General features: G+C 48.8%; 1 protein-coding gene across 4 annotated transcripts in view; it reads left to right on the top strand.

Moving 5' to 3' along the window:
• Nucleotides 1–22,249, top strand: part of TRIP13 (thyroid hormone receptor interactor 13) — a 211,376-nt gene that overhangs the window by 84,393 nt on the left and 104,734 nt on the right. For all 4 annotated transcript variants that reach the window (XM_040434140.1, XM_040434142.1, XM_040434139.1 and 1 more), the window contains exons 5-8: nucleotides 9,811–9,866; nucleotides 15,650–15,740; nucleotides 15,852–15,924; nucleotides 17,988–18,051. In XM_040434140.1, coding sequence (XP_040290074.1) covers nucleotides 9,811–9,866; nucleotides 15,650–15,740; nucleotides 15,852–15,924; nucleotides 17,988–18,051 — 284 coding nt within the window. The remainder of the gene's footprint in view (nucleotides 1–9,810; nucleotides 9,867–15,649; nucleotides 15,741–15,851; nucleotides 15,925–17,987; nucleotides 18,052–22,249) is intronic.

The raw sequence follows: 22,249 nt of genomic DNA, 5'->3' as shown, positions 1-22,249 counted from the left end.
GACGTTTGGCGTTTGCCAGAGAACACCAAGATTGGCAAATTCGCCACTGGCGCCCTGTGCTCTTCACAGATGAAAGCAGGTTCACACTGAGCACATGTGACAGACGTGACAGAGTCTTGAGACGCCGTGGAGAACGTTCTGCTGCCTGCAACATCCTCCAGCATGACCGGTTTGGCATTGGGTCAGTAATGGTGTGGGGTGGCATTTCTTTGGAGGGCCGTACAGCCCTCCATGTGCTCGCCAGAGGTAGCCTGACTGCCATTAGGTACCGAGATGAGATCCTCAGACCCTTTGTGAGAACATATGCTGGTGCGGTTGGCCCTGGGTTCCTCCTAATGCAAGACAATGCTAGACCTCATGTGGCTGGAGTGTGTTAGCAGTTCCTGCAAGACGAAGGCATTGATGCTATGGACTGGCCCGCCTGTTCCCCAGATTTGAATCCAATTGAGCACATCTGGGACATCATGTCTCGCTCTATCCACCAACGTCACGTTGCACCACAGACTGTCCAGGAGTTGGCAGATGCTTTAGTCCAGGCCTGGGAGGAGATCCCTCAGGAGACCGTCCGCCACCTCATCAGGAGCATGCACAGGCGTTGTAGGGAGGTCATACAGGAACGTGGAGGCCACACACACTACTGAGCCTCATTTTGACTTGTTTTAAGGACATTACATCAAAGTTGGATCAGCCTGTAGTGTGTTTTTCCACTTTAATTTTGAGTGCGACTCCAAATCCAGACCTCCATGGGTTGAAAAATTTGATTTCCATTTTTTAATTTTTGTGTGATTTTGTTGTCAGCACATTCAACTATGTAAAGAACAAAGTATTTCAGAAGAATATTTAATTAATTCAGATCTAGGATGTTAATTTTGTGTCCCCTTTATTTTTTTGAGCAGTGTGTGTGTGTGTGTGTATATGTGTATAGCTCTTCTTCTGATTCATCAGTTGACGAACCCTCTCACAGACGCAGTAGAGTTAGGGTCCATTCACACGTCCGTAATTTGGGTCCGCAATTTGCGGACCCATTCACTTTCAATGGGGCTGGAATGGATGCAAATCCACATTTCCTGGATCCGCATTCGCATTTTCGGGATCCGCATCCGTTTTTTCGGGATCAGTTTTTTCGGGATCCGCAATTTCGTTTCCTGAAAAAAATAGGACATATGGCCACATATGGGGTGTTTCTGTAAACTACAGAATCAGGTTAATAAATATTGAGTTTGGTTTGGCTGTTAACCCTTGCTTTGTTACTGGAAAAAATTGACTAAAATGGAAAATCTGCCCAAAAAGTGAAATTCTGAAATTGAATCTCCATTTTCCATTAATTCTTGTGGAACACCTAATGAAGGGCTCGACAAATCCCAGGCGCCAGATCGCCATGGCGTATTTACCCCTGCTTGAAAATAGGCCCAGTACACCAGCAGCCGGGCGCAGTAGTACTTTAAGTTTATAGTAGACGCGGCGTCATGCAGGAGTCCGCATCTACTAGGCCCGCCCCTCACGCTTCCCGCCCCAGACCTACAGTGAAGAGGACCGCGACTGGCTCAGGCTCCTCATCGCTGCGGCGCGTCTCCTTCTCAGAACTGTGGCGAGTGGCGGTACGATAGGGAGCGGCCTCCCCCATCACAGGTCTGTGTGGCACATTGCTATAAGCATAAGCAATGCACTTATTACTGCACTTGAAGGACAGCCATTCAGAACCAAAGTGATACAACACTCAGCTGGCCCTTTTAGCTATCGTTGCACCCTGACCCACGCCAATCAGACTTTCATGTTGCTATGACATGCCAGAAGTTTTCTAAAATGATAGGTACACTTAAAGGGGACATATCGCCAATCCTGACATGTTTGTTTTAGTAACTGGTTGCATTTCCCATGTAATAATTACAGAGTATCTTTAAATCACTCTTTTGTGCCATTCCTCTATTATTGCTTCTAGAAGTTATGAATGAATTCCCAGCAGTCTTCTTCAACAAGGTCCAACTGGGCGTTACCGGTTGAACCTCGTTGCAGAAGACTGCTGGCAATTTAAAGTACAAGGGTACATGTACAGATAACATACTTTACATTGTAACAAAACCATCTACAAGTGCACAGGAAATTATGGTTGACCAGGAAGTAGTGGTAAAAAAAAGGTAAACTAGTTTGTTTTCAACAGTAGTTAAGCCATCTTTTATAAAGAAAAATGTTTGTGTATACAGGTATAAAGTGCATTGGGGGATATTGTTGTATGAAGCTTATAAAAACATGTCGTATGGATGGAGTGTGGTTCGTGTTTCCCACAGACCCATTCATTTGAATAAATCTTAAAGGGGGGGGGGGGGGGTTAGACAAATTTATACTATGCTGTGATGGCCAGCACAAAATGTACTCATTTGATTTGAATGGGTCAATGTTTAGTCTGGGTGCTGTCTGACTTTATAACTTCTGGCACCTGGACTGACCCATTCAGTTGACAGAAACACTGTCTGCCGGAAACCGGTCTAAAAATATATTTTTAGAGCACCCTTAAATCTTTGCAATTTGCAACCTCACTACTATGGGGCCAGGGTTGCGTGAAAAACTCAAAATATAGAACTCACTGCGATTTTCATGCAAAGCAGAAATGATGCATGAAAAACAACGCTCATTTGCACAGACCCATTGAAATGAATGGGTCAGGATTCAGTTCAGGTGCTTGTGCGTTCATGTCACGCATTGCACCCACACGGAAAACTCGCTCGTGCGATAGGGGGCTAACTGTCACAGAATTTTGGGGTGTCCGTGACCCGAACCCGAACATTTTCGTAAAAGTTCGTGTTTGGTGCTTTCTTGGCGCTTTTTGAAAGGCTGCAAAGCAGCCAATCAACAAGCGTCATACTACTTGCCCCAAGAGGTCATCACAGCCATGCCTACTATTGGCATGGCTGTGATTGGCCAGTGCAGCATGTGACCCAGCCGCTATATAAGCTTGGGTCACGTAGTGCTGCAAGTCACTCTGCTGTTACAAGTGTAGGGAGAGGTTGCAGCTGCAACGTTAGGGCGAGATTAGGCAGTGATTAACTCTTCCAAAACACTTAAGTCAGTGATCGATCTACAGCTGTGGATCATTGAACTGCTGCTATTCAATTGCTCACTGTTTTTAGGCTGCCCAGAGCGTTTTTCAGTCACTTTTTTCTTGGGTGATTGGCGGCCATTTTGTGGCTTGTGGTGCGCCAGCACAAGCTGCCACCAAGTCCATTTAACCATCAATAGTGTGGTTATTTTTTGGCTATATCCTACATCAAGTGCAAGCTGCCACCAAGTCCATTTAACCATCAATAGTGTGGTTATTTTTTGGCTATATCCTACATTAGGGGCAAGCTGCCACGAAGTCCATTTAACCATCAATAGTGTGGTTATTTAAATCTATCCCTAAAAGGGTATATTAGATTCAAGGTGCTGATAGGGTCATTCTCAATAACTTCACACACACGCTACAGTGCAGATCCAAGTCTAATTCTGTCCGTAAACGTATACCTGTCACCTAGCGCCTAAATAATAGACCTCAAATTTATATTCAGCTAAATCTGTGGCTATTGCTGTATATTCTCAAGTTATTTTGTGTCCGTCAAAACACAATTTTTGTTCTGGGTTGAAATACAATTCCCAACCTAGCAATTTCCTAAATTAGTGGTTTCTGCTGTATCAGGCCTACTTTAAATCTATCCCTAAAAGGGTATATTATATTCAAGGTGCTGATAGGGTCATTCTCAATAACTTCACACACACGCTACTGTGCATATCCAAGTCTAATTCTGTCTGTAAACGTATACCTGTCACCCAGCGCCTAAATAATAGGCCTCAAATTTATATTCAGCTAAATCTGTCATTACTGCTGTGCCTGTATTAGTGTAATACGGTACCTAAATAGATAGCCAGATAGTGTTAGGTGTCTGTAAAAAAAAAAGGCCTGAATTTGAATTCAATACATTGGGCCAAATAATAGTTTTCTTATTGTGGTGAACGGAAAAAATGAGGAAAACATCTAGTAAGGGACGCGGACGCGGACATGGTCGTGGTGGTGTTAGTGGACCCTCTGGTGCTGGGAGAGGACGTGGCCGTTCTGCCACAGCCACACGTCCTAGTGTACCAACTACCTCAGGTCCCAGTAGCCGCCAGAATTTACAGGGATATTTGGTGGGGCCCAATGCCGTTCTAAGGATGGTAAGGCCTGAGCAGGTACAGGCATTAGTCAATTGGGTGGCCTACAGTGGATCCAGCACGTTCACATTATCTCCCACCCAGTCTTCTGCAGAAAGCGCACAGATGGCGCATGAAAACCAAGCCCATCAGTCTGTCACATCACTCCCATGCATATCAGGGAAACTGTCTGAGCCTCAAGTTATGCAGCAGTCTCTTATGCTGTTTGAAGACTCTGCTGGCAGGGTTTCCCAAGGGCATCCACCTAACCCTTCCCCAGCGGTGGAAGACATAGAATGCACTAACGCACAACAACTTATGTTTCCTGATGATGAGGACATGGGAATACCACCTCAGCACGTCTCTGATGATGACGAAACACAGGTTCCAACTGCTGCGTCTTTCTGCAGTGTGCAGACTGAACAGGAGGTCAGGGATGAAGACGATGCAGGGGACGATGAGGTCCTAGACCCCACATGGAATGAAGGTCGTGCCACTGACTTTCACAGTCCGGAGGAAGAGGCAGTGGTGAGACCGAGCCAACAGCGTAGCAAAAAACAGAGGGATTAGTGGGCAAAAGTAGAACACCCGCCGCCAAGAGACTCCGCCTGCTACTGACCTCCGCCATCTGGGACCGAGCACCCCAAAGGCAGCTTCAAGGAATTCCCTGGCATGGCACTTCTTCAAACAATGTGCTGACGACAAGACCCGAGTGGTTTGCACGCTGTGCCATCAGAGCCTGAAGCGAGGCATTAACGTTCTGAACCTTAGCACAACCTGCATGACCAGGCACCTGCATGCAAAGCATGAACTGCAGTGGAGTAAACACCTTAAAAACAAGGAAGTCACTCAGGCTCCCCCTGCTACCTCTTCTGCTGCTGCCGCCTCGGCCTCTTCTGCTGCTGCCGCCTCGGCCTCTTCTGCTGCTGCCGCCTCGGCCTCTTCTGCTGCTGCCGCCTCGGCCTCTTCTGCTGCTGCCGCCTCGGCCTCTTCTGCTGCTGCCGCCTCGGCCTCTGGAGGAACGTTGGCACCTGCCGCCCAGCAAACATGGGATGTACCACCAACACCACCACCTGCGTCACCAAGCATCTCAACCATGTCACACGGCAGCGTTCAGCTCTCCATCTCACAAACATTTGAGAGAAAGCGTAAATTCCCACCTAGCCACCCTCGATCCCTGGCCCTGAATGCCAGCATTTCTAAACTACTGGCCTATGAAATGCTGTCCTTCAGGCTGGTGGACACAGACAGCTTCAAACAGCTCATGTCGCTTGCTGTCCCACAGTATGTTGTTCCCAGCCGGCACTACTTCTCCAAGAGAGCCGTGCCTTCCCTGCACAACCAAGTATCCGATAAAATCAAGTGTGCACTGCGCAACGCCATCTGTGGCAAGGTCCACCTAACCACAGATACGTGGACCAGTAAGCACGCCAGGGACGCTATATCTCCCTAACTGCACACTGGGTAAATGTAGTGGCGGCTGTGCCCCAGGCGGAGAGCTGTTTGGCGCACGTCCTTCCGCCGCCAAGGATCGCAGGGCAACATTCTTTGCCTCCTCCTCCTACTCAGCTTCCTCCTCCTCTTCTTCCACCTGCTCATCCAGTCAGCCACACACCTTCACCACCAACTTCAGCACAGCCTGGGGTAAACGTCAGCAGGCCATTCTGAAACTCATATGTTTGGGGGAGAGGCCCCACACCGCACAGGATTTGTGGCGGGGTATAGAACAACAGACCGACGAGTGGTTGCTGCCGGTGAGCCTCAAGCCCGGCCTGGTGGTGTGCGATAATGGGCGAAATCTCGTTGCAGCTCTGGGACTAGCCGGTTTGACGCACATCCCTTGCCTGCCGCATGTGCTGAATTTGGTGGTGCAGAAGTTCATTCGCAACTACCCCGACATGTCAGAGCTGCTGCATAAAGTGCGGGCCGTCTGTTTGCGCCTCCGGCGTTCTCATCCTGCCGCTGCTCGCCTGTCTGCGCTACAGCGTAACTTCGGCCTTCCCGCTCACCGCCTCATATGCGACGTGCCCACCAGGTGGAACTCCACCTTGCACATGCTGGACAGACTGTGCGAGCAGCAGCAGGCCATAGTGGAGTTTCAGCTGCAGCACGCACGGGTCAGACGCACTGCGGAACAGCACCACTTCACCACCAATGACTGGGCCTCCATGCGAGACCTGTGTGCCCTGTTGCGCTGTTTCGAGTACTCCACCAACATGGCCAGTGGCGATGACGCCATTATCAGCGTTACAATACCACTTCTATGTCTCCTTGAGAAAACACTTAGGGCGATGATGGAAAAGGAGGTGGCCCAGGAGGAGGAGGAAGAGGGGTCATTTTTAGCACTTTCAGGCCAGTCTCTTCGAAGTGACTCAGAGGGAGGTTTTTTGCAACAGCAGAGGCCAGGTACAAATGTGGCCAGACAGGGCCCACTACTGGAGGACGAGGAGGAGGTGGAGGAGGATGAGGATGAAGCATGTTCACAGCGGGGTGGCATCCAACGCAGCTCGGGCCCATCAATGGTGCGTGGCTGGGGGGAAATGCAGGACGATGACGATGCGCCTCCCACAGAGGACAGCTTGTCCTTTCTTCTGGGCAGCTTGGCACACATGAGCGACTACATGCTGCAGTGCCTGCGCAACGATAGCAGAGTTGCCCACATTTTAACGTGTGCGGACTACTGGGTTGCCACCCTGCTGGATCCCCGGTACAAAGACAATGTGCCCACCTTACTTCCTGCACTGGAGCGTGATAGGAAGATGCGCGAGTACAAGCGCACGTTGGTAGACCCGCTACTGAGAGCATTCCCAAATGTCACAGGGGAACAAGTGGAAGCCCAAGGCGAAGGCAGAGGAGGAGCAAGAGGTCGCCAACGCAGCTGTGTCACGGCCAGCTCCTCTGAGGGCAGGGTTAGCATGGCAGAGATGTGGAAAAGTTTTGTCACCACGCCACAGCTAAGTGCACCACCACCTGATACGGAACGTGTTAGCAGGAGGCAACATTTCACTAACATGGTGGAACAGTACGTGTGCACACCCCTCCACGTACTGACTGATGGTTCGGCCCCATTCAACTTCTGGGTCTCCAAATTGTCCATGTGGCCAGAGCTAGCCTTTTATGCCTTGGAGGTGCTGGCCTGCCCGGCGGCCAGCATTTTGTCTGAACGTGTATTCAGCACGGCAGGGGGCGTCATTACAGACAAACGCAGCCGCCTTTCTATAGCCAATGTGGACAAGCTGACGTTCATAAAAATGAACCAGGCATGGATCCCACAGGACCTGTCCATCCCTTGTGCAGATTAGACATTATCTACCTCCCCTTAACCATATATTATTGTACTCCAGGGCACTTCCTCATTCAATACTATTTTTATTTTCATTTTACCATTATATTGCGGGGCAACCCAAAGTTGAATGAACCTCTCCTCTGTCTGTGTGCCGGGGCCTAAAAATATCTGACAGTGGCCTGTTCCAGTGGTGGGTGACATGAAGCCTGATTCTCTGCTATGACATGGACTGATTCTCTGCTGACATGAAGCCAGATTCTCTGCTATGGGACCTCTCTCCTCTGCCTGGGTGCCTGGGCCTAAATATCTGACAATGGACTGTTCCAGTGGTGGGTGACGTGAAGCCTGATTCTCTGCTATGACATGAAGACTGATTCTCTGCTGACATGAAGCCTGAATCTCTGCTATTGGACCTCTCTCCTCTGCCTGGGTGCCTGGGCCTAAATATCTGACAATGGACTGTTCCAGTGGTGGGTGACGTGAAGCCTGATTCTCTGCTATGACATGAAGCCTGATTCTCTGCTATGACATGAAGACTGATTCTCTGCTGACATGAAGCCAGATTCTATGTTATGGGACCTCTCTCCTCTGCCTGGGTGCCGGGGCCTAAATATCTGACAATGGACTGTTCCAGTTTTGGGTGACGTGAAGCCTGATTCTCTGCTGACATGAAGCCTGATTCTCTGCTATGGGACCTCTCTCCAATTGATATTGGTTAATTTTTATTTCTTTTATTTTTATTTTTATTCATTTCCCTATCCACATTTGTTTGCAGGGGATTTAACTACATTTTGCTGCCTTTTGCAGCCCTCTAGCCCTTTCCTGGGCTGTTTTACAGCCTTTTTAGTTCTGAAAAGTTCGGGTCCCCATTGACTTCAATGGGGTTCGGGTTCGGGACGAAGTTCGGGTCGGGTTCGGATCCCGAACCCGAACATTTCCGGGAAGTTCGGCCGAACTTCTCGAACCCGAACATCCAGGTGTTCGCTCAACTCTAGTGGTGAACAGAGAAAGAAGGAAAAAAACAGCAGGTGGCGCTATGCAGATAGATTTTATTAAATAACTTATTAGAAAACTCAAAAATTTATTTTGTATTTCATGCCACCACTTCGTTCCTTGTTGAGACTAACATAGTTTCAATTGATACGTATTAAAAGTTGCTTACTGAGTTAGTTCTGCACACCCGATCAAATGATATGCCCCTGGCGCCTCCTGCATCATGTGCCGTACATTGTGCAAGTGATCATAGCCTGGTTACAACCTGCAATGAATATGTCATTCATGACAACATATTAATGGCCTGCCCCCTGCACTCCATAACCACAGCACGTGCATGAGAATGAACCTGTCGCTAGCTCTGTAGAACATACAATACCATCCCACCCCCTAACCAGGCTATCTGTGCAGTCAGGCAGCCTCTGGTGCTGACTGCTGATGTCATGCAGGTCAGTGCCCTACACTGCCTGACTACGCAGGCACAGCCAGCCTGGTTATGGGGTGCTAGTGACATTCTCATGCATGTGTGTTGTTATGGAGCACAGGGGGCAGGTCATGAACGTGTCGACAATGATGACTGCCACATACATTGTGAGTTGTAACCAGGCTAAGGTCATGTGTACAATGTATTGCAAATGACCCAGAAAGCTCCAGGAGCAACTTTTAATAAGTATCAATGCAAAAGATGTTAAGCTAGACAAGCGGGGAACATGAAATTAGGGCTGGGCGATATGGCCTAAAATCTATATCGCAATATAATTTGAAGCATGTGTGATCTATCGCAATATATTATTTTCTTCTGTATGTATACAAATTATGAATCGCCATCAGCCCCATGCTATTGCCACAATCATCATGTCCCCCAGCCAGCACCATCAGCCCCATGCCATTGCCACCATCATGATGTCCCACAGCCAGCACCATCAGCTCCATGCCATTGCCACCATCATGTCCCACAGCCAGCGCCATCAGCCCCATGCCATAGCCATCCACCCCCACCCCCCGGTAGATTTGGGCCCCTGCTAATATACTTACCTTTCCTGCAGTGTGCGCGGCTGGCTGATGAAGTCCACAGGAGACGGGCCGCGTCTTCTTCCCAGCATGCACTGGGAGGGACCTGACGTCACACACAGAGTCAGCCAGCGCGGTGACGATGTGTGAACGCAAGGTCCTGCAGCGTGGTGCAGAGTTGGGAGGTCATGGAGCGGTGGTCATCTATCACGATATAACTAAAATCTATATCATTTCCCGAATTTATGACGATAATATAGTTTATATATCGCCCACCTCTATGTGAAATCAATCAAAAAAACTCAGAATAGTCTGATGGTGGCATTATTGTGTTTTATTTTTCTTCTCTGTATTTTCAGCTGACTTTCATAAGCTTTGGGAAAGTCTGATATTTGACAGTGAAATAAAGTCAAATGTAAGTATACAATGTTTGTTAAAATAAAATAAAAAAAAGTTTCCAAAATTGCATGCAATTCTCATTTGATTCATGTCATTCACAATCCGAAAAAAACGTCTTGGAAATGTCAAAGGCATTGTGCAGAGGTTTTTTATATTTATGACCAATCCTCAGGATAGGTCATCAATATCAAATTTGTGTGGAACTGACACCCTTGACCCCTGCCAATCACCTGTTTGAAGAGGAGGCGGCACTACTTCCTGTTCATTACACTGCCTTTTGTCTAGGAAGCAAGTGTAATTACACTACGCTGCCACCGCAATGGAAAAGACTTACAATGTAATTTCTCTTTCGCCTATGACATCACCCCTGGAGAGACCGCCTCCTCCGGACAGGAAACGGGAACCAGAACCGCCTTTTAAAAGAGGGATCCTCCCCTCTACCTCCAGTTCTGTTTGCTGTCCTAAGAGGCAGGAGAAAATTGGAACCGCCGTATGCAGTTGTTCTAGAGCTGCGGGGGCCCTGGCAATTGATGCGGTGAGAAGGGTTACCCTGGGTGGCGTAAGTCTCCATGGGGAGCTGCTGCTAAAGTCTGGGCTCCAGTCTCTGTCCCTCACCTAACGCTCCCCTTCCCGGAACCTGGGGAGTTTTAACCTCTCTGGGATTCCTGCGAACCTCTGTGGCCGTGTTCGCCTGCATGTGCATCTACTTCTGGGTTCAAGCAGTCTGAGAAAGACGTCGCTGCGGACCGGAAGGGGAGGTAGCCGGTAGCGTGCACCGAGGAGAAAAAGCCAGCCAGCTCACTGCCATGCTGACTGACGAGCTGGCAGTTTCCCATTCTGGCTGATTGTGCTGTGTGAAAGAATGGAGCAGGTTCAGCGAGCTGAGACCACCAATGATACATCGGTACCAGGGTGGGGTAAGAGGGGTAATTTCCCGGCATATTTTATTTGTAGTATTGCTCATGGGGTCATGTTTGTTTGTGCCTAGGTGTCTAAGGAGTCTTCCAGGAAGACCTCCAGAGCAAGGAGGAGGAAGCGCCATCTTTGATGAGCAGCATTAAGCAGATGATCCAGGATGAGGTCAGAGAGTCGGTTAGCGAAATGCCGCCCCGTTACTTCTGCTGCTGCATCTAAAGATTCCTCCTCCAGTGACAGCGATATCCTTTCTGGTTTGGAGGACGGAGGAGGGTGTTTGTCATCTGACGATTCTTCTGAGAAGGCCGCAGGGAAACTGCTGTTTCATGCTGAGAACACTAACTCCCTAGTCAAGTCAAGGCGGCTAGAACTACTATGGGGTTGGATGATCAAAAACCTCAGCAATCAGTGCAAGACTCTGTTTGAGGGCCTAGGTCCAAGGAAGAGGAAAGTGTTTGATAAGAACATTTAGGCGGTAATCGCCAAAAGACCTGATAGGAAGTTTTTCGTTCATTCCTCTCCGCCCCCTGGGATTGGGCCCCAAAAATAGATGCTCCTGTGGCTAAGATGTCCAGGAAAAATGCACTACCCTTTGAAGATATGGGTTCCCTTAAGGACCCAATGGACAGAAGGGGAGAGGTTTATTTAAAGAAAAATTGGGAGGCCTCTAGCAGCTTTTAAACCCGCTATTGCTGCTACGTCTGTTGCTAGGTCCTTAAAGGTGTGGATGGGGGAGTTAGAGGCCCACATTAAAGGAGTTACCCCAAGGGAACAGTTGCTCACCTCCTTCCCCATTATAAACAATGCCCTAGATTTCTTGGCGGATGCCTCTGCGGACTCCTTAAGGTTCTCCGCTAGGGCTTCGGCCTTATCTAACTCTGCCCGTAGGGCTATTTGGTTAAAGGGCTGGAATAGGGACGCTTCCTCTAAGGCAAAGCTTTGCGCTATCCTGTGTCAGGGTGAGTTTTTATTTGGCCCCGTCCTTGACGACCTTCTAGAAAAGGCCTCCGACAATAAAAAAGGTTTTCCCTCCACTAGTCAACCCCCCTGGAGGTCTTTCCGTCCTAGATTTTTATAAAGAATGATTTAAAGAGGACCTTTCATCAGAATCAAGTATGTAAACTGAATATACATACATGGAGAGCGACGCCCAGGGATCCCCCTGCACTTACTATTATCCCCGGGCGCCGCTCCGTTCTCCTGTTATAGGCTCCGGTAAAGTCATAGTTAGGCTCCACCCATTTGAGCCTGCCGCGGTCTCCTTCTCCTATGCTGTAGCGCTGGCCAATCTCAGCGCTCAGCTCTTAGCCATGCTATGAGCTGAGCGCTGCGATTGGCCAGCGCTACAACATAGGAGAAAGAGACGCCGGCAGGCTCAAATGGGTGGAGCCTAACTATGACTTTACCGGAGCCTATAACAGGAGAACGGAGCGGCGCCCGGGGATAATAGTAAGTGCAGGGGGATCCCTGGGCGCCGCTCTCCATGTTTGTATATTCAGTTTACATACATGATTCAGATGAAAGGTCCTCTTTAAGGGAAAGAAGAGAGCCTCAAAGAAACAGTCCCAATGACGCCAGGCCCCCTGTCGGAGGTCGTCTGTCTCTTTTTGCCGATCTGTGGCAGGAGATCTCTGATGGCACATGGATAAACTCGGTAATAAGGGAAGGCCTCAGGTTAATCTTTCAAAGCTTTCCACAGGGTAGATTTGTGGTCGCAGATTACCGATCAGATCCCACAAAGCACTCAGCTATCATTGCAGAAGTCTTTTCCCTAATAGAGAAGAGAGTGTTGATAAAGGTCCCAGAGCAGGAGGTGACAAAATGATTTTACTCTCCCCTGTTTCTCGTCAAGAAACCAAATGGCTCGCTTCAGACCATAAAAAACTTAAAATGCTTAAACCAGTATCTGGTGTACGAGAGGTTTCGTATGGAGTCCATTAGGTCAGCAGTAAGCAATCTTTCCCCGGACTGCTTTATGGCCACAGCGGACTTGAGGGATTACCATGTCCCTATCCATCCCAGCCATCAGATGTTTCTGAGAATAGCAGTCCAATTAGAGAAGGAAGTTGCAGGCTCCGAGGGTGTTCACGAAGATTGTTTCAGAAATGATGGCCCACGCGAGGGAGAGTGTCAATATATCCTACCTGGACGACTTTCTTCTTGTGTCTCAGTCAGATCAGGCTCTTCAGAGATAGATTGCCTGGTTGAGGGAAGTTCTAGAAAAGCTAGGTTGACAGATAAATCTAGAAAAGTCCAGTTTACGTCCAAGCCAGAGATACAGCTTCCTTGGGATGATTTTAGACTCCAGATCCCAGAAGTGTCTGTTACCCCTTCAGAAGGCCTTACTAATCAAGTCCAGGGTCCAACGGATTCACTCGCGCCTGTCTGTCACCCTAATAGAAGCCATGTTTGTGTTGGGTCTCATGATAGATGCGATTCCCGGGGTAGAATGGGCCCAATATCATTCAAGAATTCTCCAGCTTCAGACTCTACAGGAATGGGACAGATGTACTATCTCTCTGGACTCGGAAATCTCTCTATCACCTCGGACTCTGAGCTCCTTGAGGTGGTGGATGGATTTAGAGAATCTACAAAGAGGAGTCCCGTGGATCAGAGAAGCGGTTCTTCCTTTAACAACGGATGCGAGTCTATCTGGTTGGGGAGCCCATGTGGAGTCCCTTCTGTTGCAGGGAAGCTGGCACAGCAGAGCTTTATCCCAGTCTCACAATTTCAGGGAGTTAAATGCGATCAGGTTAACCCTGGTACAGAGTCTTCCCGTTATCAGGGGCAGAAATGTAAAAATCTGCTCGGACAATACGACAGCTGTAGCCTATATCAATCGGCAGGTAGGTACAAGGGCTCAGGGCCTAATGTCTCTCACCCATCAGATATTCAGTCTGGCAGAAGCTTCTCTATCATCTTTTTGCGGTGCATCTAAAGGGCTCGGACAATGTGAAAGCGGACTTCCTCAGTCGTCATCCTCTAAGCCAGAGAGGGTGGTCCCTAGATCAAAAGGTTTTCAACCAGGTCACAGCATTATGGGGATTCCGGAGATAGATCTATTTGCCACCAGATCGAACATTAAGGTAGAGGTTTTCTATTCCATATCCCCGTGGGAATATCCGAGAGCAGTGGATGCATTGGCTCGATCTTGGAGGCAGGGCCTTCTCTATGCCTTTCCCCCCTTAAAAATGTTACCGAAGGTTCTCAAAAAGATCAGAGATGAGGAAGCCACTGTAATAGTTATAGCCCCCTTCTGGTCGAGAAGAATTTGGTTCTCCTGGCTCCTCAGGATGTCAATAGCAACCCCATGGGTGCTTCCGGAGTCTCAGGAGCTTCTGTCTCAGGGTCCAATCTTTCACCCAGAAGTAAGAAATCTACATCTGACTGCTTGGCTTTTGAGAGGGAGATTTTAAAAAGTAGAGGTCTTTCTGAAGAGGTGGTTGATACTCTGTTGGCCAGTTGAAAGAGGGTTACTTCTGAGATCTATCTCAGAGTTTGAAAGGCCTTTTTCAGATTCGCCAATAGACCTGTGGATGTGTTAGAGGTTCCTGACATTCCGCTTGTGCTGGAATTCTTACAGGAAGGTTGGAAGAAAAAACTCAGGCCTAGTACTTTAAAGGTCCAGATATCTGTTTTAAGTGCCTCATTTGAGTTTAGACTAACACCATCCCTGGGTCAAAAGGTTTGTTATAGCTGTGTCCAAGGTCTCAAAAGTTAAAACCCCTCCTTGGGATTTAAACTTGGTCCTCTCTGCTCTCTCTCTCTTCTGACCCCTTTGAGCCGATTGATAATATCTCCCAAAAGATGCTCTCTAAAGCTTGCTTTCCTGCTTGCCATTACCTCGGCTAGAAGGGTTGGTGAGATCACTGCTGCTGATTCCCCCCCCCATTTGGTTATCTTGGAGGATCGGGTAGTGATTTCTCCTGATTCTTCTTTTTTACCAAAAGTCTCTTCTCATTTTCACCCTTCTCAGAAGATGGTGTTACCTTCTTTCTGTGCCTCCCCTAAGAATGAGAAACAGAGTTCAATTGCCTAGACGTTAGGAGGTGTATTTTACAATATCTGAAGGTTACTCCACTTTGGAGGGCCTCCTCTCGTCTGCTTCTTTTAATTCAGCGAGCTAGGAAGGGTTCTGCTGCCTCTTCTCAGACTATTGCTATGTGAATCAGGCAGGCCATTTCCTTAGCTTACTCTTCTAAAAGAGTAGTTCCGCCCTCGGGGTTTGGGACTCACTCTACAAGATCAGTCTCCACATCATTAGCAGAGAGAGCTTCAGCTTCAATTCAGCAGATTTGTAGAGCAGCTACCTGGAGTTCTCCTTATACTTTTTTTAGGCACTATATTCTACAGCTACCTTCTAATGAAGGTCTTTCCTTTGGCTGTAAGGTGCTGCAGGCTGTGGTCCCGCCCTAAATAGGATACTTGCCTATTCTCCAGGGGTGCTGTCATAGGCGAAAGAGAAATATTGGATCACACTTACCGTAATCGTTTTTCTTTTTAGCCTATGAGAGCACCCCATTAATTCCCACCCCAACAAAAAAAATAAGGTTTTATATATACTGTACATATATTGAGAATGATGATATTTTAGATGTTATGTTTTCTTAGTACTTGAGAAAGGACTGGAGTTAGAGGGTGAGAACCCCTCTTTTAAAAGGCAATTCTGGTTCCTGTTTCCTGTCCGGAGGAGGATGCGGATGCGGTCTCTCCAGGGGTGCTGTCATAGGCTCAAAGAAAAACAATTACTGGTAAGTGTAATCCAATATTTCCCATAAAGAATAATAGAAGTCTTATGGGACATGTGACTCACATGCCTTGATTACCAAACCCTTACATTCTGCAAAAGTCTCATTATATGAACTGTCATTGTTTTTTCTTTAGCTTTTAGATTATGTTACAACAACGCTGCTTTTTTCTGACAAAAGTGTAAATAGCAATTTGATTGCATGGAACAGAGTCGTCCTTTTGCATGGTGAGTTCTTATCAGATTATGGGAGTTTTCAGCTTGTCCACCTTAAGAGAACATTTGAAATTATAGTCTGCCATTTTGTCACATGCCCTCTTTGTATGTGCCGACCACTAGGACCTCCTGGTACTGGGAAAACATCACTTTGCAAAGCACTGGCTCAGAAGCTGTCCATCAGATTGTCAAGCAGGTATTGTTATTTATAATATAATGCAAGGCTTCTCAAACATTTATCTTACTAGGCCCTCACCACCAGTGGTTAAAGTCTATGTCAAAATGTAAAATTTTTATCAATTTAGGGTTCGTCTCCTCAACATAAAATAAACAGAAAAACATTATGGTTATGGTTCTAAAACAGAGACTGCTGCAGCCAGAGAAAGTAATATGTGGCCTAAGGGAAAATTGTCCCAAACCAGCAAGTAGGGGGCACCTCACTGGTTTGAGAAACACTGGTGTAGAAAATAATGTGGTTACTGATATGTTTACTGCTCTCAATCGTACACTGATTATCGTCGGCATTTGGACATGCAAATCTGAATTGTGCGTTACTACTCCTTGGTAGGAATACATTTGGTGGTCAATATTCCAGCCAGACAGGAAGAGACACTGGAACTTTCGGGGTCCCAGCAGTTGGGGGCCCCACAACTAATTTGTTTATACTATATAATGGGATTGCACACATTTTCAAATACTCTATTAGGAAATTGAGTTAATAGATGGAAGTCCCTCATTCCAGTCCCTATGAATTGTCTGAAAGTGGTTACAAAGAGGGTCTCTCTCCTTCTGGAGGACCCAGCATGCATGTGGACAGTCCACTTTATGTTAACGGGTGCCTTGTAGTGATTTCATTTATCCCGGGTTGTCACTGCAGGGGAATTAAACACTTGCTATCAGGTTCTTCCCTGAATATTATGGTTGGTTCACATCTTCTTTACAGAAGTAAAAATTTTTATTTTCCCCCGTAAATCAGTAGTTTAAACGATGAGAAGACTCTTTGTGATATCTCATTAAAGAGGAATGCTTGTTTTTCCACTTAAAAACCTCCTCTACTTCTGCTACCTTCTGTACTGGTCACTCTCAATTCACTGTTAAAATCCATCCATACACTGAAATTATGGCTGCTGCACATAGAAATCTATGGAGACAGAAGAAGTTAGAAGAGTTGGGAGCAGCTGTAGAGTGGGAGAGAGATACAGACGCACAAGGATGCAGCGGCTGAATCTTCTACAGTCTCACCTAGTACTACAGCGACGGCAGCACTGTTTAGCACTGCTCTATCAAAACTTTCTCACATTTTCATGTTCCCTAGTGACGGGTAAAAAAAACAAAAAAATGCAATCATTGTAAAGGCATTCAGAATACATTTAAAGGGAACCTGTCATGTGGATATTTGATTATAATCTAATTATATACAATCATTTAACTACTAAAAAGTACCTTAGATGTATTCACTTACTGGTGTGACAGATGATTACCTCATAATATACACACAAAGATGTCGCATGCTAATGAGCTGATTTGAGTCCAGCGTATATTTAATTCTGAGCTATAGCCACTCCCCTGCCCACCTGCTGCTGATTCATATGGAAAATAACTGTATAATATAAAAATAAGAAGAGTCAGGAGCTCATGAATATTCAGGACTCATTATGAGCTGGAGCTTTTCAATACAAGATGTTGGCAGATTGACTAGGTCAATTAAAGAAAGTGACCCAGCATTTTGCTAAGAGAATCAGTCACTTATTTATGTTGCCCTTAGTTAGGACACCATAAAACTGGTGACAGTTTCCCTTTAACATTATTAATATTGTGCAGTGTAAGTTGAACACTAATCTACCTTAAAATAAAAATCTGTACGACTGCATCAGTGAAAAATAAGTTATGGCTGTTGCAATACGTTGATACAAAAATGGGGAACTACTTCGTCCCATAACAAATTTAAGGGATTAGAAAATGGGTCGAAACAGTGCTATTCTTGTGAGTGGACTTTGCCTGGTCACATGAAAGGAGCTGAGCTGCAGTATACTGACATGGACCATAGTGACACTATTTTTCTACTCCCAGATAACCCTCTCTAGGGGATGAGGTTGGTTGAAGCACCCATGCTCTTGCCCTAGGTGAGAATGTGAGTTAATAACAGAGTCTGGGAGATTAATCAAGTGATCCGTCCTTATTCCACTGTAATAGACATGTAAGCAGGCATGTGTATGAAATAATGTGAATTATTTTACCTTGTTGCATTTTATTTTCTAGATATAGATATGGCCAACTCATAGAGATTAATAGCCACAGTCTCTTCTCAAAATGGTTTTCAGAGGTAAGAATTTGAAGGTGGGATGTAAATGTGGTAACCTTTTGTGTGGCTTGGTTCGAATAGGTAATTTGTGTGCATGCAACTGGTACCCTTACATTCATTCTTCAGCCTTCAATGTAAAATGAAGTGTCAGTAGAAGTATTCTTCAACCCTTGGAAAGTCCCCAGCACACTTACCATGATGCAATTAATATATGTTTATTGTGATGAATCACTTACTGACAAAATAGTTATATCGCTTCCAATGCACGTCAAGCAGTATGTAACTGCACAAGGGTAATTTGACAATAAATACATAATTTCTCCCCCATTCCATTGGGGGACACAGGTTTGTTTTTTTTCTCAACAGAGGACACAGGGCAGCATGGGGTTGCCCTGGTCTCTCATTGGAGCGAGTGCCGGGGTCGAAATGGCGTCCCCGGCTACCTCCAGACCCCCCCACAGAAGATCAGTGGAACCGGGCTCAACCTGCAGCTCCGGCGGCCTACCAGTTCCAGGGTCACCTACTCCTGCCCTCTCCAGATTACTGCCACTCCTTGTGCCAGCTGACTGAAGAGGTGTACCCCGCTGGTGTGGAGGTGAGGGTGAAGACTGCAGGACGCAGATAAGTATATGCGGCTCTCCTGCAGACCCCCCCCCCCCCTTCCCCCCTCGGTCTCCCTGTGTGACACTTAGGGCCTGCCTGATAGGCGTTGGTGATGGAGAGAGAGAGAGAGATTCCTATCTTGGGGCAGTGGCAACTTCGCACCATTATTCCGCTGCAACGGTATGCTACTTGCGCCGCTCAGTGGTCCGCTGGGCCGTCCTTTCACCCACCGCCATTTTCAGGGATTTGTACTACCTGCGCGATTTGTGACACATCTAGGGGGCGAAGCCTAATGCTTCTGCTCCGGTGCTTCCGCTCACCTCAGCGCTTCTCCTCACGTGGCTGCTCCTACAGCTCCTCTCAGGTCGCGGTAGGGCGCTTTGTACTTGCCATCTGCTGCTGCAAACGGTAGGAGACCCTGACCCTTCTGATTTTTCTGGGTGTCGCCATCATGCCAAAACAAGGGGCCCCCCAAAAGTCCTCTAAGGCGGCTCCTCAGGCCCCACTGGGGTCCTGCAAGGTGTGCTGTTTGCCTCTTTCTGTATCAGGTGCCTGTAGTGCTTGCCTTGCCCCGGGACAGGATCATATTCCTCCTCCTCTCCCTCAGCCCAGTCCCTCTTCCGCCCCTTTGGAGTCCGCGGAACCCTCCTGGGCCTCTGCCATATCTAGAGAGGCCGCGGACTTAGCCCAAGTCTCGCGTGCCGCCATGGCCTTTATGGAACTCATGGCAGCCACGGATCCTGTGGCTAGCACCGCTCCACCTCACAGTGCTTCCCACAGGGGACGCTCTACTGTTAAGAGGCAGCGTGCGCAGCAGCATCCCTCCTCGGATGACTCTGCTTCACCCTTTCGCCTGGAGGCAAACTCAGACTCTTCCCCCTCCTCGCAGGGACCATAGGTCTGAAGGGGAACGATCCAGCTCGGATGAAGACACTGAGCTGGAGCCGTTGCCTAAACTGTCCACCATGATGGCGGACTTGGTCACGGCGGTTCGTGACACCTTTGATATCCAGGGGGACCCTCCTTCCACCAGTAGCCAGGAATTCCCCCTTTTCCATTCCAGGAAACTAGAGGCAGTCGCATTCCCCATCCATGGCGAATTTGCCAAGGTCCTTTCTAAGGCCTGGGACCGCCCTAATCACCGTTTTTCTGCCACAAGACGCATGGATACTCTTTATCTATTTCCGGCAGAGAACGTGCAGCAGTGGTCTTCCCCACCCAAGGTCGACCCGCCGGTTGCCAGATTGGCTAAGAATACGGCCATACCGGTCTTGGACGGTTCCTCCCTACAGGACTCCATTGACAGGCGTTTGGATTCTCTTTCCAAGGCCATCTTCACGCTGGCGGGCACAGGTCTGCGCCCCGCGTTCGCCTCAGCCTGGGTGGCCAGGGCGCTTTCGGTTTGGTTGCAGCGCCACTATCAGGACCTCGCAGAGCAGGATGCCTCTGCGGACACTTTGAACTTTGTCCTCCAGATGTCTCAGGCGACAAAATTCCTCTGTGAATCTTCCTTGGATGTCAGCACCCTCTTTGCCCGTGTTTCGGCCCTCTCTGTCACGCAGCGCAGGGAAATCTGGCTGAAGGTTTGGGACGCTGACGCTTCCTCAAAGCGTTTTCTCACTAACCTCCCTTTCGCGGGTTCCAGGCTTTTTGGTACTAAGCTGGACGAGATTATCTCGGACGCTACGGGGGGCAAGAGCACCCACCTGCCCCAATCTAGATCCAAGCGCACCTTCAGAGTTCGGTCCTCTGGTCCTAGTTACCAGTCCTTTCGTCGCTTCTCCTCTTCCAGGTCTGCGACGGCCCCCTCCTCCGGTGGCCCTCAGGACTCCCGCGAGAAGCCTTCCTTTAAGCCCCAACCCTCCTGGCGCCCGCGGGCACAGTTCCAGGGGAGTTCTGCCGGCCCCGCAGCTTCCAAGCAGTCCTCCGCCTGAAGGGGCGCCCCCACCTCTTGCGGTGGGGGGGGCCGACTGCTTTCCTTTAAGCAGGTTTGGAGAGCTCACATCCAGGACGCTTGGGCCCTGGAAGTTGTAACCTCTGGTTACAAAATAGTTTGTTTCCAGGCCTCCGGAACGTTTCTTCCCTTCTCGGGTTCCGGGGGATCCGACTCGGGCCTCGGACCTCTTACAAGCGGTCTCTTCCCTTCTGGACAGGGGAGTAATTGCCCCAGTCCCTCTACAGGAATAAGGCACAGGGTTCTACTCCAACCTGTTCGTAGTGCCAAAGAAGGAGGGTTCAGTGCACCCGGTCCTGGACCTGAAGCTGCTAAACAAGTCCCTGAGGGTGCAGAGGTTCCGAATGGAATCCCTCAGCTCCGTTATTGCTTCTCTTCTTCCAGGGGAGTTCCTCGCGTCGGTGGACATCCGGGACGCCTATCTGCATGTCCCTATCGCAGAATCTCACTTCAGATTCCTGCGATTCGCCATTGGGGGACATAATTATCAGTCGCGCTTCCTTTTGGGCTGGCGACAGCCCCGAGGGTATTTACCAAGATCTTGGCTCCGCTCATGACACTTCTTCGTACCAGAGGCATATCGCTGTTGCCTTACCTGGACGACATACTGATAAAGGCTCCCTCCCTTCCCCAGGCAGAATACAGCGTCCGGATCACTGTCCAGACTCTGGAACAGTTCGGCTGGCTGATCAACTTCCCGAAGTCCTCTCTTCGTCCCTCCCAGAGGGTGATTTTCCTGGGGATGATCATGGACACCGCGGCAGCCCGGGTATTCCTTCCGGATGCCAAGTCCTCTCTGATTCAGGAGTCGGTGTCTCGTCTTCTGCACTCCAGGTATCTCTCCATCCGGGAGTGCATGCAGGCTCTGGGGCTTATGGTGGCCTCCTTCGAAGCCGTCCCCTTTGCCCAGTTTCACACCCGGCCTCTGCAGCAGGCGATCCTGTCCGCCTGGGACAAGACATCGCGAGGTCTGGACTCTCGGATCCGCCTGCCTCCTCGGGTTTGCGCGGAACTCCCGTGGTGGCTCTCCTCTCGCAACCTGACCTCAGGGAGGTCCATACTTCCAATCTCCTGGACGGTCGTCACCACCGACGCCAGTCTCCTGGGTTGGTGCGGCTTTCTCCGGACGCGGATGGTTCAGGGGGTTTGGTCAGCGGTGGAGGCCTGCCTGCCGATCAACATTCTGGAGCGCAGAGCAATTTTCCTCTCCCTTTCTCATTGGACTTCTCTCCTGGCGGGTCACCCGGTAAGGGTCCAGTTGGACAATGCCACAGCCGTGGCTTACATCAATCATCAGGGCGGGACCCGAAGTCGGATGGTGATGCAGGAGGTGAGATAGATCCTTCAGTGGGCGGAGACTCCAGTTCTGTCGGCGGTGTACATCCCGGGGGTCGAGAACTGGACGGCGGACTTCCTCAGTCGCAACAAGGTGGATCCAGCAGAGTGGTCTCTGCACCCGGACGTATTCGAGGACGTCTGTCATCGTTGGGGCAAACCGGACTTGGATCTGATGGTGTCCAGACTCGACAACAAGGTTCCCACGTTCCTGGCCTGAACTCGGGATCCGGAGGAGTACGGGGTGGGCGCTCTGGTGTCTCCGTGGCGAGATTTCGCCCTCCTCTATGTCTTTCCACTGCTGCCGTTACTCCCAAAGGTTCTTCG

The sequence above is a fragment of the Bufo bufo genome, chromosome 5 (genome assembly GCF_905171765.1).
Source record: "Bufo bufo chromosome 5, aBufBuf1.1, whole genome shotgun sequence".
In the NCBI taxonomy this organism is placed as follows: Eukaryota; Metazoa; Chordata; class Amphibia; order Anura; family Bufonidae; genus Bufo; species Bufo bufo.
The sequence above is the reverse complement of the archived record's forward strand: the minus strand, read 5'-3'. Positions and strand labels throughout refer to the sequence as shown.